The 26455-nt window shown below is 43.5% G+C and overlaps 1 protein-coding gene and 1 long non-coding RNA gene across 3 annotated transcripts; one reads left to right on the top strand and one right to left on the bottom strand.

Moving 5' to 3' along the window:
• Positions 1-3153: 3153 nt before the first annotated feature.
• Positions 3154-7997, bottom strand: LOC308474962. The gene is made up of 3 exons (XR_013985061.1): positions 7641-7997; positions 7077-7118; positions 3154-3439 (listed from the first exon to the last, which is right to left on the bottom strand). It is a non-coding gene; the product is annotated as an uncharacterized lncRNA (long non-coding RNA).
• A 1308-nt stretch (positions 7998-9305) lies between these two features.
• On the top strand, positions 9306-26355 carry PDZK1 (PDZ domain containing 1). Of its 2 annotated transcripts, none has more exons than XM_081001517.1 (10): positions 9306-9791; positions 10721-10779; positions 16841-17052; positions 18223-18469; positions 19694-19830; positions 21361-21556; positions 22337-22533; positions 23394-23582; positions 24794-25093; positions 25700-26355. In XM_081001517.1, the coding sequence occupies exons 3-10, from the start codon at positions 16843-16845 to the stop codon at positions 25757-25759; spliced, it is 1536 nt and encodes a 511-aa protein (XP_080857643.1). In that variant the 5' UTR covers positions 9306-9791; positions 10721-10779; positions 16841-16842; the 3' UTR covers positions 25760-26355. The 2 variants fall into 2 exon arrangements, with proteins under 2 accessions (XP_080857643.1, XP_080857644.1); XM_081001518.1 differs by having other exon boundaries at positions 10712-10779.
• Positions 26356-26455: the final 100 nt, after the last annotated feature.

The raw sequence follows: 26455 nt of genomic DNA, 5'->3' as shown, positions 1-26455 counted from the left end.
AGTGTCTGGGGGAGGGAAACTTTGGAAATCCCACCTGCCATTGCACCCAATATGCTTTGACTATATGCAGTTTTGGTTTTATGTGCTATCCCCAGAATGTAGTTGTTGTTTAGCCGTTTAGTCGTGTCCGACTCTTCGTGACCCCATGGACCAGAGCACACCAGGCACTTCTGTCTTCCACTGCCTCCCGCATAATGCAACCACCGCATAAATTCAGTGTTGCCTGAATTACCATAAAACAAAAACAACTATTGGCATCTTTGACTGCAGCATGGATTGTCACTGCAGCACCAGCTATTGGTTGGCACCTGTGATGTACAGTTAATTATGGATCCATAATTATATAAAATGGTTCTTGTGTGTCATGTGTGTCATCCATATACATGTACACACACTGGCCACCTTTTAATACTTGCTTGAGTCAATGATCATTGAAACTGAACTCTATGCAATTACTTCTAAACCAAGTTAATATGTAAGATGCACAAACATTAGTCATTTAGTGCCGTGCACAAGATTTTTTACCAATCAGATAAAACAACCATGGGGATAAGTGAGGAAGCTGGATGGGAAGCAGGGAAGTATTTGTTCTGCCATGGAAAATTTAAGACTAAGTTGTGTTTTTTTAATCAGTATATAAAGTGAGCCAGGCTGCATGCTTCACTACCTTTGAGACATTTTAGCCCCAAAGGTAAATTGCTGAGAAAGTTTATTAGCAGCTAAAAAGAGAGCTGCAGAATGAAAGTGCTGTTTCAAACTATTGCATTGATTGCTGCAGTAATAGTGTAATATACTAGCGCATAGCTACAATAAGTTAGAAAGACTGTGTCTGCAATAATAATTTGGATTTACTTCCCTGAAATGACCCCAGCAAAACTCTTTTTCTTTGTTTTGTGTTAAAGGATGGTGGACTGACTAGGTTTGAAAAAAATTGTTTCAAACTGTTTTTTGACATTCTCTTTTAATTGTTGTAACCTGCCCTGGGACTTTGGGGTGAAGGGCTGTCAAATAATAACGATGATGGCACCTGATGAAATATGCAGGCAACAGGAAGTGGCAGGGCACCTCCAGAAAAAGCACTTTTCTTTTCACATGGTCATATAGAACATTCTTTACCTATTTAGATCGGCATTCAGCTAATGCCAACTGCAAAATAAATTTTAAAAACTCAGGCAATCAAGATCATGGCACATTAATCAACAGAATCAAGGCCACATAACTTCAAAGTAATGAGGTGGCCTGAGGATGTCAGATGCTCTGTTTTTCAGGACAAGATCTCTGTGTGGCATGAATACACAGTATATATATCTCCTTAGTGATTTGGCAACTCTTAATGGGTTCATTTGAATGTCACTGTTTGCTACATCGTTGTTGGTTATTTAAAAGAAGATCTCAAATAAATATCTCCATAATTTTAACGTATATTAGAGAATGTGATGGCTTTCCTGCACTGCTAGACGAATGAGGTCTCTAGTCCTTATTATCACTGAATGTCATGTCACATTTAAAGATGGAAGGAAGCCATAAGCTTGTCTCTCCAAATGTCAAAAGTCTCTCAGTTGCCCAAATGGCGACCTTCCCCTGCCTGCTTCCTTCATCAAAAGATGACCCAAGTATGTTCTCTCCATCTGTTTCAACCTCCAAGCCAACAAAACAGCTATTACTTGCCTAAAAATACCCACCAGTTAAAATCATAAAGCTTATGCACTGCATTTCATATTTAAGGGAATTTGATATAGAAATAACTAATCAGAAATACAGTACGGACATGGCCAGGGGATAGAAATGGAAACAGTATTAAGAAGCTCATTCAAGTTCTATGTGTAAATAAGTAACCATTATTGATCAAGCATTATTGAACTAGCAAAATGAATTTCAATAGGGACACATGTAAGGTTGTACACGTAGTCAGGGACAACCAGCTGCACCAGTATAAGGTGGGGGGGCAGCTAGCTTGCTGGTAGTACATGTGAAAATGATTTAGGGGACTTAGTAGACCACGTGAGTCAACAGTGTGATGCAGCAGCAAAAAAAAAAAAAAGCTATACTGCCTTGGTGAGACAGCACCTGGAATACTGTGTTCAGTTCCGGGCGGCACAGTTTAAGAAGGATGTTGACAAGCTGGAGTGTGTGCAGAGGAGGGTGACCAAAATTATCCAAGGTCTGGAAACCAAGCCTTTTGAGGAACAGTTGAGGGAGTTGGATATGTTTAACCTGGGAAAGAGGAGACTGAAAGAAGATATGATAGCCATCTTCAGTTATCTAAAGGGCAGCATAGCAATAGTCAGGGATGGTGAGAATTGTAGTTCAAAACATCTGGAAGGCACCCCTGTTCTGGACCACCTTTCCAAATCCCTTGCACCCTTCCTGTTGGGTGTAGTGAAGGGTTAACCTTCTGTGTCTCGAGGCTGAGAGGAGGCGCTTACAAGGGAAGTAAGTCAGGACGTGAGGAAAGGAGCTTGGAATGCTGTGAGCTGTGTGAAAAGTGAAAGCAGTTTTGTTGCGCAGCTGCAAACGGAAGGAGAAGATGCAGCTTAAATCAGATGGAAGTTCTTGATTGTAAATATGCTACTTTTGAGCAAATAAAGGGATAGTAGGACAGAAGAAACGTGTGGGACCTTTTTTACTGCCCTTTCAACACGACCGCTGTGCAACTTTGCTAATTGCTTTACAACCTGCAGAGGCTCGCAGGGCGAAGCGTGCTGGACACCAAACAATAAAGCAATAAATCTACCTAACACTTCCCATTGGAAAGCCAAGTTGGGTTAAAAATGCTGAAACAACAGTAAAACTAAGAATAGGGCAGATGATGCCTCAACCCCTTGTTCATTTAGTTACTGTGTGTGTGTGTGTGTGTGTGTGTGTGTGTACACTCTCTCTCTAAATATATATATATTCTATTTTAAAATCACTTTTGAGATGGGATTACTAAACTATGGTACTTTGAAAATGGCTAACCATTTAAAAATGCATTTTGAGACCTGTGATTTGTTTTATTTTCAGCTCATTTCTTGAATTGAATTTGCCTTTTTAGCTAACTGATATGTTCAGCTCTTTTTTTTCTGGATAGTCACTGTCAAGTTAGAAGCCACCAGCATATATGTAAAGCTAGCACGCGCACGCACACACACACACATACACACACACCCCATCCAGTTTTGTTTTGCTTTGTTTTTGTTCCAGTGTGGATCACCGTACACTAAAGTGGGAACTCGCTTATTAAGGCTGCATTCCTAAACATACTTATCTGGGAGCAACTCCCATAGAATTCAATGGAACTGATGTAGACATCCATGGCAGTGTGTTAATTGTCCAGTCTTCTACTTTGGAGAGCATTTTCCAAAGTTTTGCAGACTACATGAAATTTTATCCACCTGAATAGTTTTGTTTCATCTGAAAACTCACGGGGTTCTTGGGAAGGGATGGATTCCCCTGAGCTCTGGAAGAGAACAGGATAAAAATGTAATCAATAAATGTAATAATAGCAACCTAGCTCTTTAAGTTGTACAAGAGCTTCTAGACATTGGGGATAATTTTGTTCACTCTGCATTTTTAAACATTTTAATTCATGCATCCCAGATGAAGGCTGTGTATACACTCCTGTTTATTCTGCATCTTGCGCTACCCCACTACTGGTTTGGAAAGTGGTGTAAAGATGACAGTTAACCACAATCCATATATATCCTTTATCCTGTCTTTTTTTAAAAATGAAATACTACATGCCCCTGCATTTTCTCCCAAACCAGTTTTGATATGAATTGAAAAAAGAACAACCTAGTTGCATTTAAGCCAATAATGTCTGCAGCCTAATACACAAATCTTTTTATACTTTGCAAATATAATCTTTTAATGTTTTGTACATCTCTGAATTTTACAGTAGTTCTTGGCTCACTAAATGTACCAAGATGTATAAAATATGTATAAAGCATGTAGTTTAGGATAAAATCTATTCAGAAATGTGTATGTTGATATAAGATGCATATTTAAGTACTATTTTAAAAAATAGTATTTATTTTTTAAAATTGCAGATTGATGCAAAAATAAAATGGAATAAACAGATGCAAAAATTACACAAACTGGCAATAGATTGATCTGTCCATGTTTAACAGGAATGTTTACAGAAAGAAAACAGAAAGGAAGGAGATTACCCCATGAGAATCACTGACAGTTCTGAACTTGGACATTTGGGGCCATTCACAAAAACTGCTGATCAGGAAGTCATGAGACCCCGGTAATGGACAGAAACCCCAGAAACTGGAGAGGCTTCTGTGTTTTTTTCTGGGGGCATGCAGGCGTATGCATACCCCTAAATATTTTGTGAAACTAAGTTTGGCCTCATTGGGGGACAGTATTTCAATATGAGTAGGAAAATGAGAGTAACCCCTACACATTTTTTTAAGAAAAAAAGCACTGCCTACACCTGAGAAGTGTTATTCGTTATTTGTCCTTTGAAGGACTTCATGTGAGTTGTGATTTAGGTGGGGACAGAATGTAGTAATTAGGAATTATAGAGTTAAATAGTGGGAGGAATTCAGCGCCACACTCTTGTGATCATTCCATTAGACCTATCATTTCAACTTACCAAATGGAACAATCCCCCCATCTCCTCCCCAGTGCACATTTTTGGGGGTTCTTCTGACCCCAGAGCCAATTTTGGGGGGCTGCAGGGAGTGTATGGAGGAAGGATGGGGAAGCCTTCTTGTGCAAGCAGAAGTCCTTGGCTGACAGGACTCAATAGGTGAATGCCGCCCTATGTCCTCAACTATTATTGGTTGGAGCTACGTCTCCACCCTAGAAAATACCATCTAGAGAACTCGAAAGCTTGCACAATACTTTGTAACATTTTAGTTGGCCTAACAGGAGCCACCTATACTGAAACCTTTGTCCTTGATTACTGAACACCTTTACAAACACATTCACAATTTTGCCATCCTCTAAATAGCAGAGGTTTCCGGTGATTTGATTCCTTTTGAGTGTGTTTTGAGGGACTGAGTGTGTTTAATGAGTTCCAGAAAGAATAGAATCAAGGTTGATATGTTGCATATGTTGTTACACAAAAACATTTCTAGCAGACAATTAGAATATATTTAGTTATACCTTAGGTAAAGGTAAAGGTACCCCTGCCCATACTGGCCAGTCTTGACAGACTCTAGGGTTGTGCGCTCATCTCACTCTATAGGCCAGGAGCCAGCGCTGTCCGGAGACACTTCCGGGTCACGTGGCCAGCGTGACAAGCTGCATCTGGCGAGCCAGCGCAGCAAACGGAACACCGTTTACCTTCCCGCTGGTAAGCGGTCCCTATTTATCTACTTGCACCCGGAGGTGCTTTCGAACTGCTAGGTTGGCAGGCGCTGGGACTGAACGATGGGAGCGCATGGGGATTCGAACCGCCGACCTTTCGATCGGCTTTAACCCACAGCGCCACCCGCCCATTCTAAAGGCTTGAAGCAGGTAAAATGCATTAATCTAACAAGTGCTAACACCACAAGCTATATCCCAGCTTCCTAAAACCACCCTGACTAGAAAGAACATACAATGTTTTCAGAATATGACCCAGGTTCAGTTCTGGATGTGGGAAGCCAAATTTTATAGCTGTCGGAAAACCATGTAGAACTCCTCTACATACCCTAGTGTAAAACCAGAGCCATGCAAGATTAGCTGACAGTAACATTTGCTTCTGTGATCAGAGAGCCAGTGAGCATTGGGACTGGATCTACCCTGACTGTTGTAACATTATTAGACGAATATTAGATATACCGATCTAAAACATCACATGGCATTCAGTACTGCTAAAGGTTCCTCCTTAACATTCCTCTGTAACAACACAGTTGCCCTTACTGCTGGTTCCTGGTTACTCTGCAGTGCCCTCTGGTGTTACATTCATTAAGATATATATTCCTTAACTCTTCCTTAGCGTTCTAGATTCAGGTACGTAGATGTGTTGGTCTGACACAGTCAAAATAATTAAAAAATTGTCCAGTAGCACCTTAGAGTATCTGAAGAAGTGTGCGTGCACACAAAAGTTTATACCCAGAACAAACTTAGTTGGTCTCTAAGGTGCTACTGGACAATTTTTTATTTTTTTATTTTCTTCCTTAGCGTTATAAACCATGAGTGTAGATCCACCCTGGGAGTGATATTTGGACTCCCTATATCAGGATAGGAAGCCTTTGGCCTGCCAGCTGTTGTTGGACTACAATTCCCATTATCCCTAACCATTGTGACAGAGCCGGATGGGAGTTGGAGTGCAATAACATCTGGAGGGCCACCAGCCATGACGGTTATGTTGTACCTCCAATGTTAGAGGCAGTATACCAGTTGCTGAGAATAACAGTTGGAGAGACTGCTATTGCATTCTATTTCTGCTCTTTTTAATGCCACAGGTTTTCCATCCCTGCCTTATATGAATAGTCCCAAACAAACAAACAAATGTTCAAGATGAAGCACTGGCATGATCACACGGTCCATTTTGGGGTTTTAATCTATCCTGTTTCTGTCAGCCATAAGGGATATGTATGTGTCACCTAGCCAAGAACTTGAAAGGATCTGAGATGGGAATTCATTCCAAGATAAGATGTTTCAGCTCTCGAAACCAAGAGGTACCAGGCAATTATTCATCTGGGCAGAACCCTTTCAAGCTAAATGAACGAAATTAACCCTGAATACAAAGCCTTGCATGTTAATTTTGTATAGGCAAGACTTACTTTATTAGATGATATTTGGAAGACTGACATCCCAATGACTGAAGAGTAACTATTGGCAGTGTCAGCTCTTCCCACAAACCTGAGAAGATTAGCTATGGGTATCAGGAACAGTGGTGGCTCGTGAATGTGCCAAGATTGGGTAATTGTATACATTCAGTTTTGAATACTTAGCTTTGCTGATTTCAGAGGAGAAGACATGATTAATATGCATGGGTAATTTGTTTGCTTTGTATTAGAGATCACCAGTCAGTCAAGAACCTTCTGTCAGCTGTTGATTAGAAATCAAACAGGAAGTGACATGTCTCAACAGAAAGAAAAAGAGTTTTTGGAAATAGGTTTGGTACTTTTTGTTCAATGGGAGGGGATGCTTACCTCTTTCCCTGATTGTCACTTCTCCACTTCAAGAAGCAGCAACTAAGGGCATGAAGAAGAACAAGCAAGGCCTTAAGACATAACAAGAGACTCCTGGATCAGGCCAATGGCCCATCTAGCATCTTATTCTCACAATGGCCAACTAGATCTGGCAAGATGAAGGCACTGTGAGTGAGCAGTTCCCATGTCCAAGAAATTGGTCAACTGCTGGCTCTTGAGGGAGTTTCAATCTGTCTGAAAGAGCAGAGTCACAATCTGGGGCTGCTTCTGGATCCAGGTCTGTCACTGGCAGCTCAGGTAGCCCCAGTTGCCAGAAGTGCCTTTTACCAACTGCCATTATTATTATTATTAATTACATTTATATATTGCCCTTCATCTGAGAATCTCAGGGCCCTTTACAATATAAAAACACAAAAATACATTACAAAATGCCACTGGCCACCCCAATCTCTGCTGAGATTCCAGGGGTCTTCTTGGTGCTTAACCAGGATTTGTGTTCCTTTTGAACAAAGCACAGAAGAGACTAGCGTCTATAAGAAATATGGTGTGTCTTACACATACAACCTGGGCTATGATGGAGGAAGGGCAGAACATTACACCCCAACAGGGTCTCTCATTGCTGCCCTCATAACTTGGGTCCAAAGCAGCAGGCAGTCGTGCCCCCCGTCTCTTGGTGCAGCCTCTCCTCGCCAGCATGCATGGAATTCTGCCTGCTTCCACCTTCTCCTCCCCAGCAACACTTGCAGAAAACAACTGCTCAGTTTAAAAGGGGCACATTTCTTCCTGCGGTGACATCACACCCACCGTTACCCTGGCAAGCTCCTCCTCCCAGTTTACATCATCAAACAATGAAATCCTAAGCCTGGCATTTGTCTCTGCTCACTATCCCCTCATCAGCGGAGGGGGTCAAACTCCTATGCTGCTTACAGGTTGTGTCAATGGCCCATTACTTTCCTTTCTACTACATGATAGTTCTTCTCCCCAGGCCAAGAAACAGATTTCAGCCTGCATTTTTACAACGCTAAGCTGTCTTGCACCTGGGTTCCCTCCCTGCGAGAAGCGAAGTCACAGGGAACCAGGCAGAGGGCCTTCTCGATAGTGGCACCCACCCTGTGGAACGCCCTCCCATCAGATGTCAAGGAAGTAAACAACTATCTGACATTTAGAAGACATCTGAAGGCAGCCCTGTTTAGGGAAGTTTTTAATGACTGATGTTTCTAATGTATTTTTAATGTTGGAAGCCGCCCAGAGTGGGGTAGAAATAGTTTATTATTATTATTATTATTATTATTATTATTATTATTATTACATTAACTAACTCTAGAAATTAGTGGTACCCAGAAGTTTTAGGGGATCTTTGCCTCCTGCAAACCCATAGCAATAATAATAAAAAACAAAGCAATACCTTTAAGCAGAGGTTGGATGGCCATCTGTCATGGATGCTTTAGTAAGATATTCCTGTACTGCAGGGGGTTGGATTGGATGACCTTCAGGGTTACCACCCAACACGACAATTCTATGATTCTGTAACAGTTTAAAAACCATGTAGAGGGCACATGAAGAAAGACCTCTGATTTAGACTAGAAGATGTGGAATATTGATGTGTGTTTTAATCTGTGTTTACTTTATCACTGTTTTTAAATTTTTGGACTGTTTTAAGTAGTTGTTTTTATTGATAACTTTATTCTTTTTGTAAACCACTTTGAGGCTTTTCACAATGAAGTGTCACATAAATTTTGTGAAATAAATAATTTACACCACATTTGAAGCGCATGAGAACTGTAGTTCACACAGACACACACACACACACACACACACACACAGAGAGAGAATTTGATTTTCCAACACCCTTAACAAACTACAACTCCCAATATTTGAGTTTTTGTAGGGGGGGCAACATATGCTTTAAATGCATGGGGTATGTACACAGCCTAGGTTTCGGAGTGTGGGGAACAAAATAGGCAGGTAAATTTCCAGGCTTAGCAAAACAGATTGTAATCTCAAAGCATTCTAAACTGACTTTTCCACAGCCCCTCCTTAGAAATCTCTGAAGAAGTTGGCAATGCTTAAATTTCCTTGATCTTATGAGCCTAACCTAGCAGGAAGATTTTAATAACTGCTATTACTGCCTGTGCCTTGTTTATCACTCTGCAGCACTTAACGGTGATTTCTTTTCATTCCGTTTTTTCAACACTGTCTGTCAGAGCACTCTGTACTTTCATGGTGTTAAGCAAGCCAGTACTTCCCCTGCCCTCTTCCAGCCTGGAGCAGAAACGAAGGGCATCTCTGCACTCCAAATCTATTGCATATAGGTTTTATACCAGCTTAACCAGTTTCATTTCTCCCCAAGGATCCTGGAGATTGTAGGGCTAATAATTCTGTTAGTGGCATAGTGATTGGAATTACAGAGACAACTACCTGAAGGCAGAACTTGAGAACTCCTTTGGTTCTCTTTTCTGAGTTAGAGATCCCTTGCTTTTTTCTTGCAGAACGATTCCTCCCAGGTTCCCTGGCGAGAGGAAATCACCACTAAGCCAGTTTACGTCTGCGTTGGATAAGCCCTAAAGGTTTACAGGTGCTTCATGGGAATTAGGTCAGTAGCTTTGCTGGAAAAGGGAACGAGAGCGGGTGTGGATTCATCCAAGCAGTGCTATGGTCCTGGAGCCAGATATCAGCTCCCCGGTTAAGAGACCACAGAGGCCTCACTCTGGCAAGGTATGGGGTATCTCGTTTTATTATATTCAGCATTTCAAAATATGATTGAGCGTGCGAACGAAAAGCTGATCTTATGAATGCATATTGGTGCTCTTATTGTGGGAGAGCCAAATGTCATCCTGTTGTATGATTATTTCTAGATATCTGAGATCAAATGTGGCCTACCCTTTTGGGGGGTATACTTTGATCCGCAAAGAGGGAGGAAAGATACAGTGTCATGTCTGCGAGTAGGCCTTGGATTATTCAGCCCTGATGAAATTGCCAGGTTGCGTTTTGTCTGCATCCGTTTTTTATATGAGATGCTTTTGATGAATTACTTTGCTGCGAGACCAGTTTTGCATAAGTCTTAGGTCCATAATGGAGTATCCCTGGTCCCGCTCAGCTCTGGGAGGAAACAGGAATGGTGGGTGTCAACCATAGGTAGGCCTGCATCAACACCCCTCCCACCCCCACCCCCACCCCCACCCCAAAAATAGGATGAAAGATGACAGCATAGTTTATATGTGTAGATGCAAATTTAAAGAGACCTACAATAATTTAAACTGAAGTACAATAACAGTCTTATAGTGGGGGACATTCTGAACTGCTGTGCCTGTTCCGGTTCCTATCCCGGTGCCGAATATTGATGTGCAACTTCAAGACCCCTGTTCTCCATTAGGGCTCTTTTAATTTGGACTTGGGCTGTCCTTTTAATTCAGAGTGAGACACGTGGCTGCTCTTGGCTCTGATCCATGTGAGAATCTTGGCACCTGTGATGCATTACTAAGGAGGAATCCAAAGTTTCTGAGGAAAGCCCAATGCTACTCAGCTGAGAGGTGTGGGGGTGGAGAAAAGATTGGTTATCAAGAAGGCGAACAAATGCAAAGAAGCCTGTTAAATAAATCATCTTTTAAATCAACCTTTGTTCATTTGAAATGTAGCTGTGCATACTGGTACAGCAGCATGAGAGACTGCAGAAGAAAATTCTGAGGGCAAACTACACAAGCAGGTAAGTTTTTTCCCTGACTCTTCTCCTTCAGATTTTGTTGTGTGTGTTTTTTTTAAAAAAAGATTGCTGGGTTTTGGGTCAAGGTTCCTGCCTTATCACTTTCATGTAATTCTGAGAGCTAGAAACTTGTGTGTAATATATACACAAATGATAAGAATCACAGGAATCCATCTGATTCCACATGCTGAATTTTTATTTATTTGTTTAGAGTTTCTCAAATTTGATTACACTATGTTTATTAAAAGTGTGTGCCCCTTTTCTTGCAAATTAGCTATGAAAAGAAGGAATAAGCACACATTATGCTGACTGTGCATAGCTCATAGGGGAGTGGGATCATGCTTGCTGGCTTCCTAGCCTATGCACACCTGTAAATGAGCTTGCTTGCATTACAGGGCCCTGTCTATTCTGTTCCTGATCACATTTGGGCTCTCGCACAGGTTATGATGAACATTTGTAGAGGGCAGAGGTGGGACCCATGGGGTGATCCTGCTCCCACCTTCAACAAAACATAGGAAGACCCTATAGATAGTACTTGTCAAGCAAATGGGCTTGTGTTAAGCTAGAACTGCTAGTTTGTGATTGGAGCTTTTTTTATATAAAAAAATACAGGTATTCGTTTTATTAAATAATATGACTAGGGAGCCAGGAATCAGCTGTTCAGTGGTAATTAGAATGACAAGAATAATACGTGCAGGGAAGCAGAATGCCACTTAGTCCAATCTTCCACTCATTAACCATCATCTCTTTACATATTAACTACATCATCTAGATTATAGTATACTACCAGCAAAGCAAGGGTGATCAAAGTACACAATTATTACAGAGCACTGGAACTGCAGCATCATTACTAAGCTGCCCTGCTCCTCTGGAGTGGGGAACAGGTTCAGCAGAATTTAACTTAGCTTATTAGCCAACAATTATCTGTGGTTACCACCTATCCCTTGCCTTTGCACAGTGGGAGGACTCAGGCAGAGAACTTAGTCTTTCACCTAGCACTGGGCTTTGTAAAGAGGTTTTACCGTTACCTCAAATAGAATAAGAGCTCATCTCTCCTCTGAGATCTCCCACCTGAGCCCATTGAGAATATTGCTCCATTTCTGGTTGTCCCCTCAACTCCTTCTAATAGAAGTGTAGTCAATAAGAAAAAGAGAGAGAGTCTTCTCCACTGTGGCATCTGGATTATGAAGCATTTGCCCCAGGGAGCTTCATCCGGCTGCCCCCCTCATTGCCTGCTTTTAAGAGGCCACTGAAAAATGTGTTATTTGAGTAAGTGTATTTCCCATGGTTGTTTCCCCCCTTCTGTTTTTATTCTTGCTGGTTAATTTTTTATTCCATTTTATTTAGTTACAATGTGTTAAGATAAAACACGATAAGCTGCCTTGAAGTAGGCATTTTGCCTAGAAAGGAATGTGCATTTTACAATAATAATAATAATAATAATAACAATAAATTTTATTTATATCCCGCCCTCCCCAGCCGAAGCCGGGCTCAGGGCGGCTAACAACACTAAAATAGTGCAACATTATAAAAACATTATAAAAATTAATTAAAGTCAAAATTGATGGCAACCATAAACTAAAGTTTTGTAAAGATTGCCAAAGGAGGGAGTCAGGCTGCGCCCTGACCAAAGGCCTGGTGGAACAGCTCTGTCTTGCAGGCCCTGCGGAAAGATGTCAAGTCCTTCAGGGCCCTAGTCTCTTGTGACAGAGCGTTCCATCAGGTTGGAGCCTCAGCCGAAAAAGCCCTGGCTCTAGTTGAGGCCAGCCTAACCTCTCTGTGGCCTGGGACCTTCAAGATGTTTTTATTTGAAGACCGTAAGTTCCTCTGTGGGGCATACCAGGAGAGGCGGTCCCGTAGGTACGAGGGTCCTAGGCCGTATAGGGCTTTGAAGGTTAAAACCAGCACCTTAAACCTGATCCTGTACTCCACCGGGAGCCAGTGCAGCTGGTATAGCACCGGATGAATGTGATCTCGCAGCAAAGACCCCGTAAGGAGTCTCGCTGCGCCATTCTGTACCCGCTGGAGTTTCTGGGTCAGTCTCAAGGGCAGCCCCACGTAGAGCGAGTTACAATAATCCAGTCTGGAGGTGACCGTCGTGTGGATCACAGTGGCTAGGTCAGGGCGAGAGAGGTTAAAGAGCCAACTGCTTAGCTTGGCGGAGATGAAAAAATGCCGCCTTTGTTATAGCTGCAATCTGCGCCTCCATGGAGAGGGAGGTATCGAAGATTATACACCCAAACTCTTAACAGACGGTGCTGGCACTAATTGCACCCCCGCAAGAGATGGGAGTTGCCCCCTCAATCCCATATCGTCCCGTCCCAGCCAGAGGACCTCTGTCTTCGAAGGATTTAACTTCAACCGGCTCCCACGTAACCATCCAGCCACAGCTTCCAAGCATCTGATCAGTGTGTCTGGGGCCGAGTCAGGATGGCCATCCATCAACAGATAGAGTTGGGTGTCATCAGCATACTGATGGCAGCCCAGCCCAAAACTCCGGACAAGCTGGGCGAGGGGGCGCATAAAGATGTTAAAAAGCATCGGGGAGAGTATTGCACCCTGGGGCACTCCACACACCAAGGAGTGGCGGGATGACAATTCCCCCCCAAGCGCCACCCTCTGTCCCCGACCAGAGAGAAACGAGCGCAGCCATTGAAGGACTGTGCCCTGGATCCCCACGTCGGCAAGGCGGTGGTCCAGGAGTTCGTGATCGACCATGTCGAAGGCTGCTGACAGGTATAGAAGAATCAGCAGCCCCGACCCGCTTCGATCCAGCTGCCTGCAGAGATCATCTGTTAGGGTGACCAGAGCCGTCTCGGTCCCATGACCAGCGCGGAAGCTGGACTGGAATGGATCCAGAGCCGATGTTTCATCCAGAAACCTACCAAGCTGTTCAGCAACCGCTCTCTCAATCACCTTACCCAGGAATGGAAGATTCGAAACCGTGCGGTAATTGGATAGATCTAAGGGATCTAATGATGTTTTCTTTAAAAGCGGGCGCACCACTGCCTCCTTCAGTTCCCCTGGGAATGTCCCAGTGCCAAGGGACAAATTGATGATATCCCCCAGGGGGGCCCGCACCTCGTCTGGACACACTCTAATCAGCCAGGACGGGCACAGGTCAAGAGGACAAGTGGTGGGCTTTCCAGCTCGGAGAAGTCTGTCCACATCGGCTGGGGATATCCGGTCAAAGTGGTCCAATACTGGACCCGAGGACAGTCGAGGGGCCTCCAGTTCCTTTATTGTATGCAAATTGGCAGGGAGGTCATGGCAGAGCAACAGGACCTTCTCCGCAAAAAAGCTCGCAAATGCCTCACAGCTGTGTGTCAAATTGTTATTTAAATTTGGCTGTCCTTCGAGGGACGTTAAAGACCGAATTATACTAAATAATTGCGCCTGGTGAGAGCTAGCGGATGCAATGGAGGCCGAGAAGTAGGACTTCTTAGCGGCCTTCACTGCCATCTCGTAGGTTTTCATAAAAGCCCTATAAGATGTTCTTGAGGCTCCGTCACAGGCACCCCGCCATACTCGCTCTAGCCGTCTGAGGTCCCGCTTCATTTTCTGGAGCTCCTCGGTAAACCAGGGAGCCCGGTTTCTGCGGGGTCGCAGTGGGCGCTTAGGTGCGATCTCATTGATGGCTGCCAGGAGCTGGGTATTCCAGCCCTCAACAAGCTCAGTCAATGAGTCGCCAGGGGGAGAAAGGTCCCGCAAGGCTTGACGGAATCTATCAGGGTCCATCAGCCTCTGCGGGCGAGCCCAAATCGGCTCGCCACCTAAGCAGGGTGGGGGTGGAAAGTCAATCCTGGCTTTCAGAGCGTAGTGATCAGACCATGGCACCTTCATCGAAGGAAACATGATCACATCTATACCGACGCCAAAGATCAAATCCAGCGTGTGGCCTGCTTGATGTGTGGGGCCTGAAACAAACTGGGAGAGCCCTAGTGTCGCCATGGAAGACACCAGGTCCAGAGCCTGTGAGGAGGGAGTGGCATCAGCATGGATGTTGAAGTCCCCCAATACCAATAGGTTAGGGAACTCCAAGGCCCAGCCGGCCACTGCCTCCAGCAGGCCTGACAGGGTGGCTGCTGGTGCGCTAGGTGGCCGGTACACCAGCCAGACAGCCAAGCTCACCTCGGAGCCCCACACTAGGCCAACACATTCAATGGCGGGGATCGATGGCGATGGTAGAGCCCTGAAAGAACAATCTTCCCGGATTAATAATGCCACCCCTCCCCCCAGCCCACAGTCCGCGACTGGTGGAGGACGGAGAAACCCGGGGGCGCCATCTCTCGTAAGGTAACGGTATCCCCTTCGCGCACCCAGGTCTCCATCACACAAGCCAGGTCGACCCCCCCCCCCCGAGATGAAGAAATCTCACAGGGTGGCGGTTTTGTTGCCTATAGACCTGGCATTGCACAACACCAGTGACGGAGGTGAGTAATCCTTGCTCACCCTACCTTCATCTCTCGGGATGGGGCGCAGATTGGAAGGGGTACAAGCATATCCGTATCTCGATCCCCTTCGCCTATGACATCTGCCCCCACCGCCATACCTCCCTCGCCCCTCCACAGTAGGAATCCCAAGCCTCATACTCGCCTCCATTTACAAAATATAAAAGCAAACAAACAAACAAAAAACAATTACACCAAAACAAAACCAATCCCCACCCCACTCAACAACCATCCCACCCCAACCCAAAATAAAACAAAACAAAATAAAAATACATGGATAAAAACCACCATTTATGGTGGTACAACAAAGTAAAAAGTAAAAACACTTTTAGAACACTTTAAAATATATAAAAACATTTTAAACATTTGCTGCAGCAGCACCAGTGTCCTTAAAGTTGTGGCGGTGGTGAGTTTGGGCCCCGCCCCCTGGCCTGGTGAAGTGGGCTTGCAGGGGGGAGAGCCCTCCCCACAAACTCACGGCGAAGCGGCAGCAGCAATGTCCCGAGGCCTCCTTGGAGCCTTATATGCTGAGGTGGAGTATGGGGCCCGCCCCCAGACCCAAGGTGGAGAATGGGCTTGCAGGGGGAAGAGCCCTCCACACAAACTCACAGCAAAGCGGCAGCAGCAATAAACCTGCAAGCAGCATGCATGAGAGACTCCTGTTATTTCTTACCTTTTCCAAACAACAGTTCAAAGGCCTCTTTTCTCAACCCCTCTTCAGTTTACTGTATAGGAACTCCGGGAAAAGAGAGAGGATTTTTTGTGCTATACGCTGGATGGAGGGGTGGTTGCCATTCATTTGTTCTGGCGACCAGATTTGTGGAATCCTGCCTATGAGTTCTATGCTTTCTTTCACCATACTTCATCATATGCCTAAGATTTGCTTTCTCACACTGCTGGCTCCGCTGAATAAGCTGCACACTATCCCCGATTTCTGTGTGTTATCTATAGTTATCTGCAGGGGGAAAGACAACATGCATAGGCTTCCCCCCTAAAGACATCCATGACTAGCATGTGGACATCAGGAGTACAGCTGAGAGATGCCATGTGGCTTTGAAAGCAGGATCAGTGGCATGGCCCCACTGCCCCTTGGACACGCAAATAATGAGGGAACTAAGCTGTCCCTGTAAGAGATGTTGTGGTCCTCACTAACTCTGTGATAGCCTTGGCTAGTTGGTGAGTCAGTCAATATGTGTTTGTGCTGTACAAGAGGCCTGAACCAAGTGTGAGTTGCTATGTGCAAATGAGAGGGAATGACAAACAATTTTAAAAAAATCATTAATGAGTAGCTTGTGTCGTTTATTCTAGTAATGTGTGATGTCTACATAGTATTTTCAAAGAAAAATCTTGCTAAAGTGCTATGAATAATCAGGGCATCAATTTATCTCTCAGAGAAAAATAATCCAGATTAATCAGTACCTTCTTCTCTGTCCCCACAAAAAAAAATCAAAACCTGGAATTGTCTCAGTATTTCTATAATTGTCCTGGTTCCTTTTATGAGCACCTTCTTTGGCTCATTCCACTGGACTAGTTTTCCTTAACAAGGCTCTTTTTCCTTCCATGAGCATCTTTGCCAGCAGAGTAATATTATTATTTTTTATCCCTTGTGACAGAAATGATGTCTCCTCTTCGGCCCAGGGAATGCAAGCTGACCAGAAAAGAGGCAGAGAACTATGGATTCTGTCTGCGCCTTGAGAAATATAAAGCAGGGCACCTGATCCGGAATGTGGCAAAGGGGAGTCCAGCTGAGAAGGCTGGCCTGAAAGATGGAGACAGAGTCCTGAGGGTCAATGGGATTTTTGTAGACAAAGAAGATCATGGAACGGTATAGAACAATTTCATTTGGGGGTCCTTTCTGCTGCCAGACAAACAGGAAATATTGGTACATCATGCGGCCTGATCCCGGGCTCATCAATTTAAAATCTTTACCTTTTCAAAAAACTCAGGGTGCCTTACATTGATTTAAACCGATAAAATAACCATAACCACCACCGCCTTGATCATTTGCAGCAGCAATAAAATTATTCAGCAATTGCCCATCTCCTCTGTTAAAAGTCTGGCAGTTCCCAAAGGCATTTCTAAATCATAGAATCGTAGTGTTGGAAGGGATCCCAAGGATCATCTAGTCCAACCACCTGCAATGCAGGTGGCCCATATGGGTATCGAACCTGAAACCTTGGCATTATCAGCACCATACTCTAACTAACTGAGCTAACTATGATGAGGGACATGACTCCTTAGCCCAGGGGTGGCTAACCTGCAGGTCGGTGGCCTGATCTGGCCCCTCCAACAATTTTTCTGCCCACCTAAGATCCTACCAGTTTGGGTGACATCAACAAAAAGGGGGAGTATGAGAGTATGGGATAGCTCCACCAACTTTTAGTCACACCCATCGTGGACATGTGGCCTCTGAGGGGTTAGCCAAGGGTGAATGTGGCCCTCAGGACTTAGCCCCAGGGCCATGACTAAAAAGGCCATGCTTCTAGCCATAGGCAGCCTCTCTTTTCATGAAACATGCAGCAGGGCCTTTTAATATTGAGAGCAGCCTTAACTGGCAAGCAGTTTATACAGACCGAACTGCTCCCTGTGGCATGTTTGTCCCATTACATTTAATAAGATTTACTCCTGGGTAACCCATGTGCATAGGGCTGAAACCTTTGGGCATATATAACTTGCAGGTCTCCACTCACAGCACTCCAGTTTCCTAGAGGAATTGACTATTAAACCCATTTGTATCCGTAGTGTAGATATATCATTAGAGATTTGCTACACCAAACGTTTTCTGTTTCCCCCCTCCAGCATGGGCACCCAGAGGTAACTTTATGGGATTCCTGGATTGTGACTACTGTATTTTGTCCCCAATATGTATTGCACGTATCCTGCAGTCTCCTTTGTCAGTAGGTCTCCTCTTGTACAAGGCAACAGGAAATACTTAGATGAGCTATTTTACTACTACCTGTGATTACTACTGAAACGCTCGTTCTGCCCCATACAGGTGGCTGATTTAGTTAGGGAAAGTGTGGACTCTGTATCATTCCTTGTTTTGGATGAAAAATCTTATGAAGATGCACATAAGGAAGGGGTCAATTTTGAAGAGTTGGGTCAAACATTACCAGTCCAGCAGCAAGCAGAAAACACTTCAGTTGTGACAAATGGAGAACCTGGCCCAGTTACACCCCCCCGCCTCTGCTATCTGGTGAAAGAAAAAAACAGCTATGGCTTCTCTCTGAAGACAACGGAAGGTGAGAACAATAAACACAGACAATGCACATGTAGCATTATATAATATGCATTGTATGCATTCTGGAGCTGGCGGTGGGCTTGGTAGTTCAATACAATTTATTTATTTTGCTTTCATAGAAAGCACATGTTCCCAAGCCCTTTGTTGAAGACCATTATTTGGATTGTGAGTTCTCATGGTAATGATATGAAAAGGTATTCGAATTATTCTGAAACTCTGCTGAAGTGCCAGAAGGAACAGCACAAACCTTCTGGAAATATAAAGGCTTTGGTTGGAAACATTTCAGCTACAGGGACAGGCTAGCACATACATTTTCCCCCTACAGCTGATTCACACATCACACAGCATCTGAGTGGTTTTCCATTGAAATGAGATGTGGGGCAGCAGAGTGTAGCATTTTAGGGGGTGAAAATTAATTTTGGCAAATTTCTTCAGTGAGGGGTCTTAAAATTATGTTTTTGGGTGTGAGAAATACAAATCTTTTTGTGACTGGACAACATTTAGCTTGGTAAGTCTACATTTGATGAAGACGCAGATAAGCTGTTTTTGGAAAACAAAAGATTTTAAATTTTACCTTCTGAAAATCTCAGGTAATGTGGAATAATAACAACAACTAATAATAATAATATAATATGACTGCAAGTACTTGGCAATGAAAGTGTCTTCCACAATAACAGCAAGAGAACTGAGGTGGATGCAATATATCCGCTTTTTGTCACAACTCTTAAAAATTATATCCAAGGGTATAAAGAAAGATCTCTATCTAGGTATTTTTACCGTGTTTCATGCTGGCAGTCACTGGCACATTTTGTAACTGCCCAAGAAAGATTTGTTCCTTTCAAGACAGGAAGCACTTACATATGGCAATACAATCATAAGCCAGGTGCTGATAAACAATGGGAAAACAAGTAGTATTTAATAAGCAACTATTCTTGCTGGTGGCAATCATCAACCAACATAAACAAGTATAATAATCTTCCCCATGGCAGTATTGAACATGGCATAAAGAAAGGTTGGGCCTCAGAGAGTGAATGGCTTCCCTCTTGAATTCCTGGGGCATAGAAAGCAGACATGGTTATTTCCAGTTGGATCACAAGTTTACTGCCATTTCATGTTCCTTGAACAAAACTGTCTCAAGTCTATAGGGCTCCTATTGTTATGCCATTGCTGAGTAACACAGAACATGGTGAGTTATTTAGATCTGTCCTGGTTCTGTCTATTCCAGGTCATAAGGGATTGTTCATTATAGATTTGGCCCCACAAGGACCAGCTGCATTAGCCGGAGTGCAGCCCAATGACCGCCTGATCGAAATCAATGGAGAGAATGTGGAAAACGACACTCATGAGGAAGTAGTCGAGAAGGTATCTCCAAGCCTAAACCTCAAGACCTCAGCCTCCACCCTGTTCCTCAATCGTTGGTTAGGTTTTCCCCCACAGATCTAAGATTGTGGTCCTGAATGAATGAATGCAGGCAACCATTTTCCCAGTGTTAACTCATCACAGTACAGTGGTACCTCGGGTTAAGAACTTAATTCATTCTGGAGGTCCGTTCTTAACCTGAAACTGTTCTTAACCTGAAGCACCACTTTAGCTAATGGGCCTCCTGCTGCTGCAGCTGCGCAATTTCTGTTCTCATCCTGAAGCAAAGTTCTTAACCCGAGGTACTATTTCTGGGTTACTATTTCTGAGTCTGTAACCTGAAGCGTCTGTAACCTGAAGTGTCTGTAACCCGAGGTACCACTGTATGTATCTGTCTGCTTAAGCATAGGAACGTAAGCTGCCAAAGTCAGACCGTTGCTCCATATTACTTGGAATTATCTATATTCACTGGCAGTTGCTCTTCAGGGTTTCAGGCCTCTCCTCCCTGGAGATGCCAGACATTGAACCTGGGACCTCCTGCATGCAAAGCAGATGCTCTACCACCGAGTTTCATTAAGCATGACAGGTGATTGACAGGTGGGTTGCCCTGGCCATCCGTTAAAGTTGGCCCCAAAAGATCTCCCACCTCTGCGGGTGGCGCTGTGGTCTAAACCACTGAGCCTCTTGGGCTTGCCGATTGAAAGGTAAGTGGTTAGAATCCCCGTGACAGAGTGTGCTCCCATTGCTCTGACCCAGCTCCTTTCGAACCTAGCAGTTCGAAAGCACACCAGTGCATGTAGATAAATAGGTACCGCTGTGGTGGGAAGGTAAACGGCATTTCCATGCGCTCTGGCTTCTGTCACGGTGTCCTGTTGCGCCAGTAACGGTTTAGTCATGCTGGCCACATGACCCGGAAATCTGTCTGTGGACAAATGCCAGCTCCCTCAGCCTGAAAGCAAGATGAGCGCTGCAACCCCATAGTCGACTTTGACTGGACGTAACTGTCCAGGGGTCCTTTACCTCTACCTATACCCATGTGCCTTCCATGTGAGTAATGTGTGAACAGAGCTTTTAGGCAAGGCTTATTGCATAGCCTCTAAAATATTTAACACCTAAAACTTATTTCTAATAGTTTCCCCAGCCTAGCCCATCCACAGGGCTGAGTGACTGGTGTCTAGCTATCTACTGTCATGCCTTCCACTCAAGTTGCATACGTAGTAGATTCAGGGCTGAAAAATTTGTGTTAGTGTTAAGTACTCAGATCCAAAGTGAATAAATAGTTGGGCCATGTCTGAATGTGGAAGAGCAATCGAACATACACTCCAGACACTGTAGGATTCATAAATGCAGTTCAGAACAATTTAAGCCTCACTTATGAAAATGCCATCAGAAAAGATGTTTTGTGCTGACTAGGGATTTCCAAGGTCACCTCATCCACATCAGCACTTTGCATATAAAATGCTCCTCAGCCCTGTCCCACTGTTTGACATGGCTGAAGTACTACCTCTAAGCATTGTATGTCTGTGTTCCCAGGTGAGGAGGTCTGGAAATCGACTTGTGTTTCTGGTGTCAAATAAAGAAACCGATCAGTATTACAAGAGGCAGAACATGCAGCTGAGGAGAGAAACGGCAAGTTTGAAATTATTGCCCCACAAACCCCGAAGGCTGGAGCTGGCAAAAGGAAAAAATGGTTATGGATTCTACCTGAGAATGGAACAGAATGGTAAAGGTATGGTCTATCTTATTACATTCATGAAACACCTTATCCCATACAAGTGTGATGAATATGTGCAAAAATTATAAAATTCATTAAAAATCGCATTTGTACCACGGCTCTCCATTTGTGGAATACACATTTATATATCAGACAAAAACATTCTTCTTCAATCTGGCCTTTGACTAACACCCTATATCCTTTTAAATGTGCTCGTAGGGAGGGAGTGGGGGGTTATTTGCTTGTTGTTGTTTTCTTGTTTTTATTATGTATTTTGTGTTTTTCTCTTGTAATTTTATGCTGTTAACTGCCCTGAGAGTTACAGACGAAGGGTGGTATACAAATTTAATAAATATATAACAATCACATTCACTCAATAAAAGGTAATTCAGTAGCAGCAGCAAAAATAATTGCTAGATACCCCCCCCCCCCATATGACTGTGTGAACAGATGTGCTCTATGCTGTCATCTTAAAAATGGCAGGTGGGGATAGAGCATTATTTATGTGGTCTAATCCAGCCTGGATCATCTAATGTTCTTAATAGAAAATGATTTTCCTGAGTTCATAATTAAACAGAATTCAGATCTGAGAAATCTGGAGCCCAATCAATTTCTTTCACCTGGAAAATGCTGCAGTCCCATTTGCCTGCTAGTGTAACTCGCACTTCTTGAGAAGGCAGCATTCTGTGAGGTAGTCAAACAACATTAAAAGCCCTAAGCCACAGGTATGGTCTTAAACAAAAACCCACTAAGGCACTTTACCAAGTATCAGGCCTTTCTTATTTTTGTGTACAGGTCACTTAATTAAGGACATTGATTCTGGCAGCCCTGCAGCCGAAGTTGGTCTCAAGGACAACGACATCCTGGTGGCTGTCAATGGAGAGTCGGTTGAAGCACTGGACCACGAGGCTGTCGTGGAGAAAATCAGGAAGTCTGGTGAAAAGACTGTGCTGCTGGTGGTGGATGACGAAACCGACGCCATGTACAAAATGGTAACAGACACAGTTGCGCACAAGCACGGCTAACTTGGAAGTCACATGATGAGCAAAACGATGGGGGTAATCAGACAGCTGCAGCTATCTGTAGTTACATAGTGCAAGCATAGAAATTGGTAACATATGCGGAGAATGCCAACTTTAATTCTTTTTATAAGCAAGTTTCTAAGTTGGAAGGGTTAGCCTGAAAGTCTGGCGGAGATTCAGAAGCCACAGGTGGAAGCTGAGAAGGCTTGGCAGGGTGTGGAACTTCCTACAATGCTATATTTTCCCTCCCCTTTTGGCAAAATGACTCATACCAAATTAGCAAATACATACCAGCTCCTCTTTTCCTGGTGAAGAATTCTGTTTATCTGTATGCAATCTTTCAATTTTTGAAAAATGCATGGAATATTGCCAGCTGAACATATAGGCGCCAAGTAGGTATAGATGCATTTATATTACTTTGCTTATGTTATAAATTGTTGGAGGCTATTTGTGTGTGTTTTTTGGGGGGGGGGATAGATATAAAGTATTTAATGACATGACTCAAAGCAGAGTAAAATGTTCACTCCTTCTTCAACAGTTGTAGGGTCAAAATGTCATAGAGCCAGTTTATTCCACCCACACAAGTTCCTGCATCATTCTCTGCGGTGTGCTTATAAATTGATAGGATATAGGGAACGGAGGAAAGGAGGGACTGAATGTGTCTGTCATCTGCTATTACGGAAGAGAGAAGCAAGAGATTTGCAAATATTTAGTGGAAAATATTGCTCATTATATCCCAAAATGTGTGAGGGAGGTTTTATCATCGCACGATGTTTGGTAGCAATGTGTATTTTGCAATAAATGCTTTTTTTCCCCTTTTGGTTACTAAGGCTAAGATATCCCCATGCCTCTACTATCACACAACACCGGTGCAATCTCCATGTGAGGCTGAAGTGCCAACATGTTATACGGCGAAAGAGCATCACAAGCCCAGACTCTGCTATCTGGTAAAGGGTCCCAGTGGCTTTGGCTTCCGTCTGAATGCCATCAAAGGTTTGCCTGGCCAGTTCATCAAAGAGGTATTAATCCAATCCATATGCTGGTGAAATAAACATGATGCCAAATATGAGCAGCAGCTGCCCAACCCTTCTGCTCCAGAGGTGCACAATGCAGGGACCACTTTCAGTCTAGCCTTGCCCCAGGCTTGCACTTTTTGCTGCTGCATGGCCACAAGGAGGAGCATGAAAGACTCATGCACAATATTAAGAGTTGAAAGAAGCTTTTAAAAATTATTTAAATTTATATAATTACAGTTATAGCAAAAAGTCACCCATTCTGTGCATATATTACATCATGCTTAGGTTAGACATCAAGGCCAGTCCTCTTTTATGATGCAAATTCTGATAAATACAAGGAATCAAAGTTTTCTGAACAATTCATATTATTTCTTCCATTCCATAACTGTTTAGATCACATTCAGTTACTCCGTACTGTTAAGCCCCAGATTTTTTTCCTCACCACTGATCTATTGACAGCATTCTATCCGTTTTTCATGCCATGGTAAGCAGCTGCAAGCATATGAAACCCCAAACCTGTGCATTGCACAGTAGCTTGATGTTTCACGAATTGCCACCAGAAATCGACAGCCAATTATTTCTTTGACATTCACTTGAATTCCATCCAAATCTTGCGATGTCTTATTCTCGTCATTTTTTAACTTCACGTCAAACCTTCTCTCGGGACCTTATCCATTTCTGTGCTACCACTTCTTTTGTGCCACCTGCTAACTAAGAACATGACCATTGATTTTGTTTTCAAACTCCCATGCTCTAAATCCACATGTGAAAATAAATAAAAGTAAAAACCGCTCTCTGAAGCATCACTACAGCTGTGCTTAAAAGAGGGTGGGTGGTGCTTCATAGAGAGGGTTGGCAAAGTGCTCTCTGAAGAGCTCCCCCAGCTAAAAATCACTGTAGTCATATTTAAAGGAAGGTTGGGGTGAGCTGGGAGGGGGTAGGCTATGGGTGGGTGAGATGTAAAGGGAGTAGGGGTTGGCAAAGAGGTTGGCAGGTAGGTGGGGTTGGTGAGCACAGCAAGCAATGGCAGCACCCCCAGGAAGGAAATACCATCTCACTATTTTTAACTATTGCATTTCATTAATTGTATCTTCACAGTGTACAAAGCTTCCTAGCCTGCAGTAATTTAGTGGTCAGAACTACCCCTTACCATACTCTGCCCACCCACTTTCAAGCAATAAAATGCCTGGCTTTTTAATACAATATAATTTCAGGTAAAGGAGGGTGGCCCAGCAGAAAGAGCAGGGCTGCAAATCGATGACATCTTAATAGAAGTCAACGGTGCAAACGTGGAGAATGAAGATTATGACGATGTCGTGGCAAGAATCCATGATGGTGGAAAGAAGCTGAAACTAGTAGTATGTGGAGAAGAAGCTTATCAGTACTTCAAGGCCCAGAATATGCCCATCACTGCCCCCATGGCAGATCCACCAGACAGCAGTAGTGACCCTCCTGCTTACACAGAGATACAAGCCCCAGAGCCAGATGGACCATTGCCAGAACCACGAGAGAGGGTGAGTTACCTTCTTTATAAAGGCTGAGGAAAGGGATCTGCTCAAGGTTGCAGTCCTAAGTTTGCTTATTTGGACAAAAACCTAAATTAAATCACTGGTATTCGGTTCCAAGTTTATATGGCTAGGTTGCAAATAAGTGGTCCTATGATTTGGCCAGAACAACTATGGACATGGCATGGCTGGGCTTATGCTCAGACTATGCTTAAATCACAGAATGACTAAGCCTTGTGGTTATACTGCTAATAATGCTCAGTTATTGCTGTTTCTTCTGACCTGGTTTGCACGTAACTTTAAGCCAAACCATGGCTTAGCGTGAACAAGCAAATGTGCTAGTTCCGGGGGGGGGGGGGATTGTGCCCTCAGCACTCTTCCCCCAGCCCTGCTGCTGCTATGCTCCTTAGAGCTAAGCTATGGTTTGGCTGAGTGTTACATCTGAACCCATTTTTTCTGGTTTCCTGCTCTTGGTTTGTCTCAAGGAGACAAACCACAAGGCCAGAAATTTGCACATTTCCTTGTTCGTGCAAACTGGGCCAATATTCCAGACTAGATCAGACTGCTGCTGGGAGCGTTTCTTACTTGTTTACTGTTGTTTTTTTTTCTCTCTAGGCTAACTCGTCCTCCTCTTCACTCTCAGTTGCTTCTGAAGATGATGATACCAAATTGTAATGCCGGGGTCAAGTACCTTCCCATGGTAGTGCCCAAAAGGGAGTAGTATTCTGAAGCAGAGTTACAAATATTACTGCTTAGAAAATGTTGGCTACTCTCTTGTGCATGCTTACTTGAAACAAAGGCCCATTGAACAAACAAACATGTATAGGATTGGACTGCTAGATAACATGGCTTTCAGGTGAGGAAGGGATCCTACTGGATTCCGACCTCATTTTTGTTAAGCTGCAGGCTTTTTCCATGTGGACCAGGACTGCATGCATTAAGAATGTTACTGTGTTGATTGCAGCCAAAGCTTCCTAATGGAAAATGGTGAGTGAATACCTACCATGCATATGTACACTTACTATATCCCAATTAAATCAATAATCATTCTTATTAACATTTATTGCTCATATAATTTGAACCATTAACCAAAGCAACTATTAATGTGTAGTCATTTTAGTACAAACTAATTTTAGGCTTTGTTGCCCAACATTTGAACACTTTGAAAACACTGCAGTGTATCAGTTATGGACTGGCATATCTACATTGGTTGCTTTCACAGTATTAATTCCATTTTAAGTTTTAAAATAAATTGTTTCACGGTAGTCTGATCTGTGTCTGCAGCGTATCTGATATACAGAATGTGAAAGATTCTGTTCCTGCAACCTACCATTTGACCAGAACCCAACTTTTGCCTCTTTCTGATAGCAG

The sequence above is a fragment of the Podarcis pityusensis genome (assembly GCF_964106645.2).
Source record: "Podarcis pityusensis genome assembly, chromosome: 4".
NCBI lineage: Eukaryota > Metazoa > Chordata > Lepidosauria > Squamata > Lacertidae > Podarcis > Podarcis pityusensis.
This window is presented reverse-complemented; position numbering and strand designations above follow the sequence as displayed.

Bases quoted from the DNA above. Each gene is read 5' to 3' on its own strand.
- PDZK1 (XM_081001517.1), top strand. From the start codon at position 16,843: ATGATGTCTCCTCTTCGGCCCAGGGAATGCAAGCTGACCAGAAAAGAG. The intron at 19,831-21,360 runs GTATCTCCAAGC...CTGTGTTCCCAG, and splicing joins ATGAGGAAGTAGTCGAGAAG to GTGAGGAGGTCTGGAAATCG. The intron at 22,534-23,393 runs GTAACAGACACA...TTGGTTACTAAG, and splicing joins CCGACGCCATGTACAAAATG to GCTAAGATATCCCCATGCCT.